General features: G+C 37.2%; 1 protein-coding gene across 1 annotated transcript in view; it reads right to left on the bottom strand.

The window, feature by feature from the left end:
- Positions 1-7,104: 7,104 nt before the first annotated feature.
- The window catches only part of LOC105495831 (malic enzyme 1), a 229,187-nt gene continuing 220,512 nt past the window's right edge, over positions 7,105-15,779 (bottom strand). The window contains exons 13-14 of the mRNA XM_011765679.3: positions 14,353-14,451; positions 7,105-9,927 (exon numbers count right to left, since the gene is read on the bottom strand). Coding sequence (XP_011763981.2) covers positions 9,757-9,927; positions 14,353-14,451 — 270 coding nt within the window. The 3' untranslated portion in view covers positions 7,105-9,756. The remainder of the gene's footprint in view (positions 9,928-14,352; positions 14,452-15,779) is intronic.

Raw genomic sequence — 15,779 nt, 5'->3', positions numbered from 1 at the left:
GGGACTGAGGGGTTTCCTGGGACACAGGACTTTCAGTTCTGAAACCTGGACTATTGTTCTCTCTAGTTTAGGATATTATGAGTCCTCCAAATCCCCTTCCCCATTCCAAATCAAGGTCCTACTGTTTCTTGGTCCATACTCTTTACGTTTTACATAAGAGGCCTAATGAGGATGTCAGTTTAACTCATGGTATTAATATAATTTGGCAACCAGCAAGATTAAGTATGACCTTGGTTTTCAATTATTTCAGCATTAATAACTAGAAAGAGAGAAAATATTTTGTTAGCAAAACATGGGACTTTTCCTGGTTTTTAGATTGAGAATTCAGTCTAGAATTTTTGAGCTGAGGATTTCAGACTCAAGCCTAAATTATATTTCTTTATGTATCCATCCCTACTAGAAGCAACCACCCCAACTCACAGTCCTGGAATTCCTTGTCCTTTACACTGTTTTATGGCAGCAGCCATGTGATCCACCTAAACCTTCCCTTCCTTAGATAATATATCCCATTTTACCTCATAGTTGTGTTTATGAGGTCCCAAGCATATTTTGCTACATTAATTTTCATTAATTTTATATTTTTACCATTCATACCTAGGTCTCTAATCGATCAGGAGTCTACCTTTTCACATAGGGTAAGGTAGGGTTCTAGTTTTAATTTTCTCCATGTTGTGGGCCAGTTTTTCCAGTCCTTTTACCAAGCATTCTGTTCTTTATCTATTGATTTTTGTGCTAGCTTGGTGTATTAGTCTGTTCTCACTCTACCAATAATGACATATCCAAGACGAGGCAATTTATAAAGGAAAGAGGTTTAATTGACTCACAATTCAGCATGGCTGGGAGACCTCAGAAAACTTAGGATCATGGAGGAGGGGGAAGCAAATACGTTCTTCTTCACATGGCAGCAGCAAGGAGAAGTGCAGAGCGATGTGGGGGAAAAAACCCTTATAAAACCATCAGATCTTTTGAGAACTCGCTCACTGTCATGAGAACTGCATGGAGGTAACTGTTCCCATGATTCAATTACCTCCTACCTGTCCTTCCTACTCCATGTGGGGATTATGGGAACTACAAGGTGAGATTCAGGTGGGGACACAGTCAAACTGTATCACCTGGTAACTCATATTCCTGTGAGTTTCCTATTCCATTCCATTGTCCTGTATGTTACCATGACTTTGATGTATATGCAACTATCTATAGAGTAATTCCCCCTTTGCTTTTCTTTTACAAATTGACTTAATCTTTTTTTTTTTTTTCCAAGACAGAGTCTTGCTCTGCCACCTGGGCTGGAGTATAGTGGTATGAGCTTGGCTCACTACAACCTCCGTTTTCCAGGTTCAAGTGATTCTCCTGGCTCAGCCTCCAGAGTGGCTGGGCCACCACACCCAATGAATTGGCTTTTTTTTTTTTTTTTTTTTTTAGTGGAGATGGGGTTCCACCATGTTGGCCAGGCTGGTCTTGAACCTCTGACCTCCCAAAGTGCTGGGATTACAGGTGTGAGCCACTGTGCCTGGCTGCAAATTGACTTAATTATTTATGGGTCATTATTTTTCAATTATGAAGAGAGGTGAGTTAAAATATCCAGCTATTATGGTGAATGTGTATATTTTACCATTTATTTCTGTCATTGTTGTCCATGTATTTTGAAGATGTTTTATTAAAAGCATAGAAAGAATTGTGTCTTTTAATGACTGACCCATTTATCACCATCTCTGGTAATATGCCTTGCCATGAAGTGTATACTTCTCTGATATTAATAGAGCCACACCGGCTTTCTTGGGCTTACTTTTTGTATGAGATATCTTTTGCCATCCTTTTACCATCAACCTTTTTGTGTCATAATATTTAAAGTATATCTCTTATAAACAGCATATAATTGTAGGCTGGGCATGATGCCTCATGCCTGTAATCCCAGCAGTTTGGGAGGCTGAGGCAGGAGGATCACTTGTGCTCAGGAGTTTGAGACCAGCCTGGGCAATATAGTGAGACCTCATCTCTATAATAACAACAAGAAATATATAAACAGCATATAATTGGATCTTTAAAAAAATCCAGTCTGACAATTTTTGCTAATAGAGTGTTTAGTTCACTTGCATTTAACATAATTACCAACAAAGTTGGGTTTATGTCTACCATCTTGCTATTAGTTTTATATTTATGCCAGGAGCTACGCTCTTATATTCTTTGTTCCTCCTTTATCTTTCTTTTGCGTTAATCAAGTATTTTAAAATTATTCCATTTCTTCCATTAGCTATTTTTTTAAATTTTCTTTCTTTCTTTCTTTCTTTCTTTCTTTCTTTCTTTCTTTCTTTCTTTCTTTCTTTCTTTCCTTCCTTTCTTTCTTTCTTTCTTTCTTTCTTTCTTTCTTTCTTTTTTTTTTTTTTTTTTTTTTTGAGACAGAGTTTTGTTCTTGTTGCCCAGGCTGGAGTGCAATAGCATGATTTCAGCTCACTGCAACCTCCACCTCCTGGGTTCAACTGATTCTCCTGTCTCAGCCTCCCAAGTAGTTGGGATTACAGGCATGTGCCCCGGATAATTTTCTATTTTTAGTAGAAATGGGGTTTCACCATGTTGGCCAGGCTGGCCTCAAACTCCTGACCTCAGGTGATCCACCCACTTCAGCCTCCCAACGTGTTGGGATCACAAGTGTGAGCCACAGTGTCTGGCCTGTTAGCTTTTAAACTATATCTTTTTGTAGTATTTTTAGTGTTTTAGAGGTTATAATATTCTTCCTTAATTTATTACAATATTCCTTGAATTCTTGCAATACACTTTAAATTGTAAGGTTTCTAGATTGTTCATGAAGTGGTATATTACTTGCTACAGTATTCCTTTTATAATTGATGTACCACTTCATGAATAATGTATAAAACATACAGTAGTATACTTCCATTATTAATCCCCCTTCCACCCTTTGTCCTACTCTTGTCATGCATTTTACTTCTACATATTTTATAAACCCCACATACCTTGTTATTTCTACTAGTCAATATATTGTCTTACACAAATTTTAAAATAGTATTTTATATTCACCTTTTCTGGTGCTTTGCTTTGCTTTCTTTCTTTCTTTTTTTTTTTTTTTTTTTTTTTTTGAGACAGAGTTTTGCTCTTTTGCCCAGGCTGGAGTGCAGTGGTGTGATCTCAGCTCACTGCAACCTCTGCCTCCCGGGTTCAAGCAATTCTCTTGCCTCAGCCTCCCAAGAAGCTGGGAGGATAGGTGCCCACCACCATGCCTGGCTAATTTGTGTGTGTGTGTGTGTGTGTGTGTGTGTGCGTATTTTTAGTAGAGACAGGGTTTCACCGTGTTAGCCAGGATGGTCTTGATCTCCTGACCTCATGATCCGCCCACCTTGGCCTCCCAAAGGGCTAGGATTACAGGCGTGAGCCACCAGGCCCGGCCCTTTCTGGTGCTTTTCATTTTTTCCCACAGATGCACGTTTCCATCTAGGATCATTTTGCCTCAGCCTGAAGAACTTCCTTTAGTATTTCTAGCAGTGTAGGTCTGCAGGCCATGAATTAGCTCAGATTTCATTAGTCTGAAATGTCTCTATTTGCCTTAATTTCTGAAGGATATTTTCTCTAGGTATAGAATGCTAAGTTTTAGGCTGGGCATGGTGGCTCATGCCTGTAATCACCGCACTTTGGGAGGCTGAGGTGGGCAGATCACTAGGTCAGGAGATCGAGACTATCCTGCCTAACACAGTGAAACCCTGTCTCTACTAAAAACACAAAACAAACAAACAAAAAACATTAGCCGGGCATGGTGGCGGGTGCCTGTAGTCCCAGCCACTTGGGAGGCTGAGGCAGGAGAATTGCTTGAACCCAGGAGGTAGAGGTTGCAGTGAGCCAAGATCGCACCACTGCATTCCAGTCTGGGTGACAGAGTGAGACTTCATCTGAAAAAAAAAAAAAAAAAAAAAAAAAAAGAATGCTAAGTTTTATTCTTTTGGCACATTAAAAATGTCTATTATCTCTCACATTTTTCTGCTGAGAAGTTGACTGTCATCCTTACTGTACTTCTGAAGGCATTGTATATCTATTTCATTTGGCTGCTTTTAAGATTTTTCTGTTTATTTTGGATATGCAATTTGATTATGATATCCCTAGGTCTGCTTTCCTTTGTATTGATCCTACTTGGGGCTTGCTAGCTCTAACTCTATCAGTTGATGCTTTTCATTAATTTGAGAAAATTCCTTTCCATTATCTCTTCAAATATTTGTACTCCAGTATCTCTTTTCTTTCCTTACAGGACCCAATAGCACATATATTATACCACCTAATTTTAGCCAACATCTCTCTCTCTTTTTCCTTTCTTGCTCACTCTTTATGCTTCCATTTGGAAATTTTCTGTTTATGTTAGACAAAAAACGTAGGATTATCTCAATAGGCGCAGAAAAGGCTTTTGATATAACTCAACATACCTTCATGTTAAAAACTTTCAGTAAACTAGATATTGAAGGAACATACCTCAAAATAATAACAGCCCTCTATGACAAACCCACAGCCAACATCATACTGAATAGGCAAAAGCTGGAAGCATTCCTCTTGATAACCAGCACAAGACAAGGATTCTCTCCCTCACTACTCCTATCCAAGAAAGCACTGGAAGTCCTGGCCAAAGCAAGTGGCAAGGGAAAGAAATGAAGGGCATCCAAATAGGAAGAGAGGAAGTCAAACTATCCCTGTTTTCAGAGGACATGATTCTATATCTAGAAAACCACATAGTCTTGGCCCCAAATCTACTTCAGCTCCTAAGCAACTTCAGCCAAGTTTCAGGATGCAAAATCAACGTACAAAAATCACTAGCATTCCTATGCACCACCAGCAGCCAAACTAAGAGTCAAATTGGGAATGCAATCCCATTCACAATTGCCGCAAAAATAATACAATACCTAGGAATACAGCTAAATCAGAGAAGTGAAAGATCTCTAAAGGAGAACTGAAAAATACTGCTCAAGGCAATCAGAGAAGACAAAAACAAATGGAAAAGCATCCCATGCTCAAAGATAGGAAGAATCAATATCATTAAAATGATCATATTGTCCAAAGCAATTTACAGATTCAATAATATTCTGATCAAACTGCCAATGACATTCTTGACAGAACTAGAAAAGACTATTTTAAAATTCACATGGAAACAAAACAGAGCCCGAATAGCCAAGGCAATATGAAGCAAAAAGAATAAAGTTGGAGGGATCACATTATCCAACTTCAAACTATATCACAGGGCTACAGTAACCAAAACAGAATGGTACTGGTACAAAAACAGACACATAGTCCAATGGAACAGAATAGAGAACCCAAAAATAAGGCCACACACTTATGACCATCTGGTCTTTGACAAAGCTAACAAAAGCAAGCAACGGAGAAAAGACTCCCTATTCAATAAACGATGTTGGGATAACTGGCTAGCCATATGTAGAATGTTGAAGCTAGACCCCTTCCTTATACCATATACAAAAATCAACTCAAGGTGGATTGAAGACTTAAATGTAAAATCCAAAACTGTGAAAATCCTGGAAGACAACCTAGGCATTACCATCCTTGACATAGGAACAGGCAAAAATTTCATGACAAAGACACCAAAAGCAACTGCAACAAAAGCAGAAATTGACAAACAAGATCTAATTAAATTTAGCTTCTGCACAGCAAAAGAAACTATCAGCAGAGAAAACAGACAACCTACGGAATGGGAGAAAATATTTGCAAACTTGCATCTGACAAAGGTGTAATATCCAGCATCTATATGGACCTTAAACAAATTTACAAGAAAAAAACAACCCTATTAAAAAGTGGGCAAAGGACATGAACAGGCTCTTTTCAAAAGAAGACATATGTGCAGCCAACAAACATATGAAAAAAGGCTCAATATCACTGATCGTTAAAGAAATGCAAATCAAAAACCATAATGAGATACCATTTCATTGTGACACCAGTCAGAATGGCTTCATGACATTCTGGCTATTATTAAAAAGTCAAACAAACAAACAAACAAGTGTTGGCAAGGTTGTGGAGAAAAGGGAACACTTACACACTGTTGGTGAGAGTGCAAATTAGTTCAACGATTGTAGAAAGCAGTGTGGCGATTCCTCAAAGAGCTAAAGTAGAACTGCCATTCAACCCAGTAATCTTATTACTGGGTATATACCCAGAGGAATATAAATCATTCTACCATAAAGACACACAAACACACACACACACACACACACACACACACACTCAAATGCTCACTGCAACACTATTCACAATACCAAAGACATGGAATCAACCTAAATGCCCATTAATGCCAGATCAGATAAAGAGAAGGTGTTAGATGAACTCCATAGAATACTATGCAGCATAAAAAAAGAATGAGAACATGTCTTTTGTGGGAACATGGATGGAACTGGAGGCTATTTTCCTTAGCAAACTAGCACAGGAACAGAAAACCAAATACCACATATCTTCACTTATAAGTGGGAGCTAAATGATGAGAACTCATGAACACAAAGAAGGGAACAACAGACATTGGGGTCTATTTGACAGTGGAGGGCGGGAGGAGGGAGAAAAGCAGAAAGAGTAACTATTGGGTACTAGGCTTAATACCTGGGTGATGAAATAATCCATACAACAAACCCCCCATGACACAAGTTTACCTATATAATGACCTTTGCATGTAAGTCCAAACCTAAAATAAAAGTTAAAAAAATGTAGGTAATTTCTAACGACCTGCCTTTGAGGTCATTAATCCTTTCCTCTATGACCTCTAGTCAGCGTTAAGCCATCTGTCTGATGAATTCTTAATTTCAGATATTTTATTTTTTACATTTAGAATGTACATTTAATTCTTTAGATATTCTGTTTTTGTGATAAAGTTATCTGTCTTTTTCCATTTTTCTTTTTGTCTAATTTTATTAACATTAATGTTATCATATCCTCTTCCCTGACATCTCCTTCTCACTATATAATTTATTTGTTCCATGTGTGCTCCAGTAGTATTTTACATTTCTTTGGTTAATAGCAAAGTGAGCGTTCTATAAAAAATTGTTAAATAATTTTCTTGTTCTGGGGCTGTGCTCCCTTCGTAATATGCATGGCTGGCTTATGAAGACAGGCTGGCACAAATTAGTTTTTTATCTACTTTATTGAGGCATTATTTACCAAAATATTTTTGAGTAAACATTTTCCTTAGACTTCTACTTCACTTCTCTCATGGAGATGCAGTCTTACAGCTATTGGTATATAACTGTCTCTTCTAAACCTGCACTGTCCAATACGGTGTCACTCGCCAGATGTAGCTACTAAAACCTGTGGCTAGTCTGAACTGAATTAAAATGTAAGTGTAAAATGCGTGCTGGACGTTGAAAACAGTATGAACAAAATAAACTATCTTAATAATTTTATGTCGATTACATGTTGAAGTGATAATATTTTGGATATATTGGTTTAAACAAAATATATTATTACCATGAATTCCACCTGTGTCTTTTTTTAATGAAGCTACTACAAAATTTAAAATTACACATGGGACAGTGCTGTTCTAGACTGTAGCCTAGGGAAAGGAGAACAAACTATAAAGAAAGATGAACATGGATATAAAGCTTACTTTCTTCATTTATTAGTTCTGTGGACTTGACCAGTTACTTAAAATATCAACTTCATAAGGAAAGTGAGGGGACTACATTAAAATAATGTATGTGGGATACTTGACACCTAGTAAGTAACTATCTAATGCTTATTTCAATATCTTTCCCTGAGGACAAGGAAGTGGCTCACATATCACAGTATTCAGAATACGTGATTACATATCTTTGTTTGTTTGTTTTTTTGTTTTTGTTTTTGTTTTTTTTCTTCCTGAGACAGAGGGTTACTCCGTCCCCCAGGCTGGAGTGCAGTGGCACAATCTTGGTTGACTGCAATGTCCAGTTCAAGCGATTCTCATGCCTCAGCCTCCCAAGTAGCTGGATTACAGACATGAGCCATCAAGCCCAGCTAATTTTTGTAGTTTTTAGTAGAGACAGGGTTTCACTATGTTGGCCAGGCTAGTCTTGAACTCCTGACCTCAGGTGATCTGCTCGTCTCACACTCCCAAAGTGCTAGGATTACAGGCGTGAGCTACCGTGCCCAACCACCTAAGTTTTGAATGAATGATGTTCCTACTGAAATTAGCAGTTATTAGAATATTTTAGAAATTCATCATACATAATCATATGACCCCAAGACCCAGCATTACAATGTAACATTTTAAGAAAAAAGGACAATTATTTTATATTTTATTCATTCACCTTTTCTACGCTTTAATAAATCTTTTGCATAGGTAAACACATTTAGTCAGAGCTATAAGACAACATAGAAACAGACAAGAAATACATAAACATTCTGATTCTTCTCCAAATAACTATTTTGAGGAAACTCTTGACTATAAGTTACCTTTAGAAATACCTTAACCTCTTCTGCTCATACCTAAAACAATATGTGTAACCTTTAACTTTCAATAAAATCATTTTATAGTATAATTTATCTTGAACATCTTATACTCCTTAAAGCATTACTTCAAAAACAAAATTCTTCAAATAATTCTACAAATAAATAGCAAATGTCATTGCACCTTAGTTTTATAACTTAAAATTTTTTCCATTACTTCAAACATTAGTTTCTGAAGTGAATTAATACAGTCTGGGCATATAACTACTCTTTCTCATAGAATGGTATTGGTCATCAAGATATTTTAATCTTATGTAAGGACAATTTCTGATACGGGAACTTAATTATAATACTTTCTCCAAATTCAGGGAAAAGTGAGATGATTATAACACAGTTAGTTCTTAGTTACCTGAGTTAATTAAGAGGCCATTCTGGCAGGTAACTCCAGTAGGAACCTAAATTGTCTGACTCCTGAGATCTTTAAGAGGTCAGTTCCTCAGGCAGCCCTTTCTCAAGGATCTTAACTATATACTCTCCTTTCAGACCTTCTCACTGTTCAGGCTGTGCTGAACTGAAGGTGCCAACCTCTGGACAGGGGCCACAGTCCACAAAGTCCCTGTAGCAACAGTATGGTAGCTGAAGGATAGGATGCTTGCTCAAGGGGAAAAAAAGGTGCTTTCAGGTGGGATTTCTGACTCAGGATCAAGGTAATAAGAGCTTTACTCTATGAGATGTAACAATGACAAAAGAATGTTAAAATCTAAGGCTGTACAAGGCATTGTAAACAGCAGTGATCTTTCTCTTTCTTAGAAGTGTTAAAATCCGGTTGCACAAAAGAACATATATGATCTAGGACTGGAATAAAAATACCTGAGAAGTTATCTTTCTCTAGGCAACAAAGTAGTGTTATTTCTGCTTAGCAAAAGTTCGCCTATGCCTAGATTCATTTCTACCTGTTTTTTTTTTTGAAAAGTAGATTTTAACAAAATGGTCAACAAAATAATTATGGGTTTTAATGTTGGTTATATCAATTTATTACTAATTTTGGTCTTCCCATTAGCTTCCTGTATAAAAACGATGAGTATCTCAGTAGTAGGTACAATAGCTTTTAAAGAGAACGTAGGCAGAATAATTCAGATAGAAACCATAAATAACCAGAAGGCAAAGTGAAGCAAAATTGTCTCATGTGATGTTTATCCCAATTTATATTGTTATTCTTCTATCAATTTTTAGACTGTTAAAATAAAATCTTAACCTAAGCATTTTATGAGTCATTATAAAAGATTCCAACCTTTAAAAATTATGAAAGGTTTAAAGACCTCATTAATAGAGTTAGAAATGTTTGCTATTATCCTACTGATCAACTTTGGTCTGTATTTTCTGGACCTCTTCAGGCCAAGAATAACAATCAGGTAGAATCTGGTCATAATCAGTACTATACATCTGGGAGCGGACAAATGCTTCTTTGTTTTGAGGTTCGGGATAAACTGTGGCTGTCTTTTCTTGGTATGCGTCTTTCACAATCTAGATATAAGAAAAGAATATTAATTATTTTAATAAATAGAGATAATGGTGAGCCCATGTGAGTGGAAGTTTTTATCCATTTCAAAAACACTATATCTTATGTTTGCAAAAACATTAAGTGCTTTATAATAAAAGCACATATAAGCAATGAAGATGTAAGATGAAAATGCAATTATAAATCATATAGTGAGATAGAAAAATGACACCAGCAACTAAAGAAAGTGTGAATAGGTGAGACTAATTCAAATACTATCACATCTGGATTTCTCAGAGAAGCCAGTGTTCAAAGTATTGTCATGACCTAACTGACAATTAACTTGAAATAAATATCTAAATAGTCCTGCTAAACTTGAACCTTTAATTTTCAAGAATCCTTATTCTGACCACAGCCTCCTACAAAATCTCTTCCTGTACCCCAGGGTCTCGTGATCCTGCTCAGCTAATCATCTGGACACCAGAGTCAGGATCAGCACTCTTTGCCAGTGTCACAGAATCTCTTGTCATCATGTCCTGTGTTTCATGCATAATTCTAGTCCCTTGTTTGGGGACCCCTCAGAGCTGGCTTTCTCCTTTTGTGGCTGTGCATCCTAGAACCATACAGTAAACTTTTTGTGGTGCTATATTTTTTTTCTAGTCTGCACATTATACTTTTTTCTCTCTTTTCTTAAAACTTCCTCTCGTGGTTCCCAAAAAGCAATTCTAAACCTTCCCACGTCTTCAAGTTTCCATTTGACTCTCATCACTCACTGGAGAATCACATCATCACATCACATCGCAGGAGAAAATGTCAACTACTCAGAGAAAATGACCTTAATTTCCCTTTTGACCAACTCAAACTATCTCCTCAGTACCTTCATACATCTTCTCTTTCCCTACTTTCTTAAATGGATTCTCCTCATCAAAATTAATCGCTTCATATATACTATTTAATTCACGCCAGTTTTTGTTTGTTTGTTTTTGAGATAGAGTCTTACTCTGTCACCCAGGTTGGAGTGCAGTGGCACGATCTCAACTCACTGCAACCTCCTTCTCCCGGGTTCAAGCGATTCTCCAGCTGGGTGCAGTGGCTCATGCCTTTAATCCCAGCACTTCGGGAGGCCGAGGTAGGTGGATCACCTGAGGTCAGAAGTTCAAGACCAGCCTGACCAACATGGAGAAACCCCATCTCTACTAAAAATACAAAATTAGTCAGGCATGGTGGTGCACGCCTGTAACTCCAGCTACTCGGGAGACTGAGGCAGGAGAATAACTTGAACCCAGGAGGCAGAGTTTGCCGTGAGCCAAGATCACACCATTGTACTCCAGCCTGGGCAACAAGAGTGAAACTCCATCTCAAAAACAAAACAAACCAAAACCAAAACAAAAACCAAGCAATTCTCCTGCCTCAGCCTCCCAAGTAGTTGGGATAACAGGCTCCCACCACTACACCCGGCTAATTTTTGTACTTTTTTAGAAGAGAAGGAGTTTCGCCATGTTGGCCAGGCTGGTCTCAAAGTCCTGACCTGAGGTGATCCACCTGCTTTGGCCTCCCGAAGTGCTGGGATTACAGTTATGAGCCACCATGCCCAGTTTAATTCACACCAGTTCTTAAAATAATATTTATATGACTGACTTATTTTGATAAGTCTGATTTCAAAAAATATTAGAATGATTAACTATCTCATCTCAATGTAAAACTATGCATTTATGAACAATTAAGGTTATGAATACTGTGCTGTATTATGAAATGTCTATGAAAAAGCAGGAAACAATATGTATACTTACTTTATAATTATAATAATGTTAGAAAATAAACAAATGAAAGACACAAAACAAACACAGGAAAAACTAATGCTTATATTAGAAAAATAGGATATTGATTATTTTCCTTTTCTCTATTTGTTTTCCAAAGTGCCTATAATGTGGTATTATTACTTTTTAAACAGACTTGTTGAGATATAATTCACTCAAAATTCAAGCATTTTAAGTGTACAACTAAATTATTTTTGTACATTTACTGAGCTGTGCAACCATATCACCACATTCAGTTTTAGAATATTTTCATCACCCCAAAAAGATCCCTTGGGCCTGTTTAAGATGGCTATGTTAATTTTATAATAAAACACATTGTTTCATTACTGACATAGACTACGTGGAAATTCATCTCCTCTTTCTGCTCCCAGATATACAATAGAAATAACCCCGTCTCTCAGTGAAATCTTCACTTTCTCTGTCCTGTCAATGCCAAACTCTCTGACAGAGTGGCTTGTCTTTTATTGCTTTCCTAATTCTCTGACTTCCGAACCTCTTCTACATCTTGAAATTTCTTTTGTAAAAGTCTCTGATAACTTGTTAAGTACCAAATAAAAGTCTGCATCAGTTTTTCTCTCCAGGATTTGGCTGTGTTGGTCACAATTTCCACTCCCATTCTGAAGTTGTCTCTTTCCTAATTCTTGACATGCTCAGTTTGGAGTCTCTTCTTAAAATCCTGACCACTTCTCTTCTGAACTGGCATCTTTCTTCTGTCTTCTAGACAGAATAATAAACTATATTCTATCCTCATTTTTCTTTCCTTTCCATACTTGCTTTCTTGGCAACTCCATCCATTCCTAGACACTCACCAGTTACCACATGCAGAAGATGCCCACGTCTTTTATCTAGCCTCTCTTTAAGTTTCAGTCATTTCTATCTACTTGATAAAATGGTACATTTGAATGTGCCATTGATACCTCAAACTTGCAGTCCACTTACATATCTTCCTCTCTGAAGTTGGTTGGTTCTTTGTTCTAATTTCCCAGTTTCTGTGTATGCACTCTGTATTCTTCCATTATTCTAGGTGTGATATCTGAATCTTTTGGCACTCCCTTGCTGTCCCTTGCTAACTAAAATCATAAGCTAAAATCATAAGCTAACTCCTTTGCATTTAAATCTCTAAAATGAACTTAAAATGATGAGATGCTATTCAGTATATTAATAATTTAAACTACTTAAAAACTAGCAGATACATATTAGTAGAATATATGAACATACTTTTTCATAAATAGATAACCAAGCACATTATTATGTAAAGGTTTTTGGAGAATTACTTCTTTTTCTAAGACTCTACCTTCAGTCAACAAGATAAATAATGATATGTGACTCTTAAATGGTGTTGTTCAGATAACTTGCTAATAGCTTAAGCTAGTGATTTTCAATTGTGAGGAATCTGGCCCCCAAGGGGATGCCTGGCAATGTCTGGAAACAGCTTTGGTTGATACAACTGAGCAGATGCTACTGACATCTAGTGGGCAGAGGCCAGGAATGCTGCTAAAGACTGTACAATGCCCAGGACAGCCCCACGACACTTACTGACCCAAAATGTCCACAACACTGAGGTAGAGAAACACCAATTTAATCATATAACTACTGTCATGGCTAAATTGTGTTCCCCCCACCCCAAATTCATTGTTGAAGCCCTAACCACTAGTACCTCAGAATGTGAGTGTATTTAGAAATAGGACCTTTAAGGAGACTATTAAGTTAAAATGAGACTATTAGAATGGTCTGTAATCTAGTTTGACAGGTGTCCTTATGAGAAGGGGAAATTTGGACACACAAGGGTGTACACACACAGAGAAAAGGCCACACGGGGACACAGAAAGAGGGCAGCCATCTGCCGGCCAAGGAGGGAGGCCTCAGAGGAAACCAAACCTGCGGACATCTTTTTCTTAGACTTCCAGCTCCCAGAATTATGAGAAAACAGTTTTCTGTTGTTTAAGCCTCACAGTCTGTGGCTTAAATACTTAAAAATAGTTACTACATAACAGTGGTATGTAGTTATCCCAGCCCAAGAAAACTAATACAATTACACTGTAAAAAAAAAAAGTTCACTTATCTTCCAGTTTAGTTACAGAAAATTTCTCTGTCTTTGGGTTCTTCTTGGCAAACTCCTTCAGCAGCTCATCTGCCACCCCAACGGCTTTCAAGTTCTTTGCCCTCTTTATTTTGCCTTACACCCAGTATTATCAGTTGTGATCTGTCATTTATGATGCCATATATCATAGTGACATGGATATGGATGGTGGTTCAAGGTCTAAATGTTACTCTTACCATATCTGTAATATTTTGGTAATTATGACTAATGTGATATAGAAAAGAATAACTTTAAAAAGGTGAAGTGGGAGAAATCTGGCTGACAGAAACCCCTAATGAATTATTTAAATTTTAGAAGAAAAAACAATGGTAGAGAGGGAAATGAATTATTCAGCTCAATATTTCCATTCTTCTCTGAGGAGCAAATGTAGCTCCTAAGTTCTACAGTGTCAGTGTGCCTCATTTCTCTGACTTCTGACATAGTGAGGTGATACAGATATACATTTCAAGGAAGCAGATTTTTAATGTTTAAAAATGCATATTTAGCAAGAGAAGGAAGGAAAAATAATGAAGCTTGAACAAGGGTGGTTTTACCTTTTCTGCAATTTTCAGAGAAACATCTCTAATGGTATTCAAAGGAGGATAAAGCCGACCCTCTTCCAAGTGTTTATCTGACACTTGCTGAGCTATAACCTTATGAAAAAAAAGAAAGAAAGAAAGTGTTGATACTTCACACGATACAATGTGGCAGGTATGCAAATAACTAAGTAAATGGTTACATATAATGGTCCATACAAAAACCAGTTACATTAATATGATTATCTAATTTTGTCCCCACTTCTATCAACAAAGAAACTAAGCCCAGAGAGGTATGAGATCACACAATTGGTGAAAAAGATGGGAATAGAATCTAGGTTTCCTTTTAGTCCACTTCCTTTTCTATTGTACCATGAAATGCTAGATACTTTCCAACTGATACATTAGGGGAACAAGGGAAAAGAAAAGAAAGAAAGAGGCAGATGATAGAGTAATGAAAATGGATTCTTAAAAGCAGAGGAGGACAGCTATCTGAGGTTGAGCATACCATTACTCCCAACTCTGAGTCATATTCTTGTGCAGGAGGTAGAGCAAAAGGCTGAGAAAGCTAGTTCAGAGTCTCACTACAAGTAGGATTTTAATTTTACACAGACTCTGGATTATCTAAATCACCTAATTAGCCTCAATATTTGCTGTCCCCAAACCATTCCCTAGTTCCAAATCAAACAGTGATAAATTTTGTATTGAAACCTAAGGCATAGAGGGAGACTCAGTAACCCTGATGTTCTCTCCAGTTCTAAGACTTTGATTAAATTTCTAGATGGGGGCAAATCTAAAACAGTTTATACCTGGGCCTTTGTTCCATGAAAATGTGGTTGCAGAGAGGGAGTATGAAACCTTCCTCTTTTGTAACATTTTAAATAATCAAATATTTATTTTTCAGTATATCTTAATATCTTTTAGATTTTTAAATCATGAAATTATTTCCAAAATATTATTTTTTGCCATCAGCAAATATATATGAACTGAACAAGCATAACACTACAGAGAAGCTTAAAAAAAAAGAGATGTCCTTGAGAGATGTATAATTTAGTGAAACAGAGTATGGGAAGAAAAAGAGAATGCTGAAAGAGAAGACGGCTTAGGCTAAAGGTGAAATATGGGTGCTAAGAAATCCCGAGGAAGAGCAGTTCTGGAAGGCCTCATAGTGCACAGTGGCTTGAAAGGCAAACCTACAAGAAAGCCTGGAGTTAGACAAACAGAAAGCAGGTAGGCATTCCAGCCAAAAAAAAAAAAAAAAGAAAAAAAAAACCCAGAGACCAAAGGCAGAGATGTGTGTGAGCTGGACTCAGCACACCCAAGTGTGCTGACCTGGGGGAACAGAGGGTCTGGGTACAGAAATAAGGACTGGTGCATTATCAAAGCCAAAAAAGGAGTTTGGAGTTAAATCCTGTCGGTGACTAAGGACTTCTGACCAGGGACAA

Source organism: Macaca nemestrina, chromosome 5 (genome assembly GCF_043159975.1).
Source record: "Macaca nemestrina isolate mMacNem1 chromosome 5, mMacNem.hap1, whole genome shotgun sequence".
Classification (NCBI taxonomy): Eukaryota; Metazoa; Chordata; class Mammalia; order Primates; family Cercopithecidae; genus Macaca; species Macaca nemestrina.
Note: the sequence above shows the minus strand (reverse complement) of the source record. Positions and strands in the feature narration are given on the sequence as shown.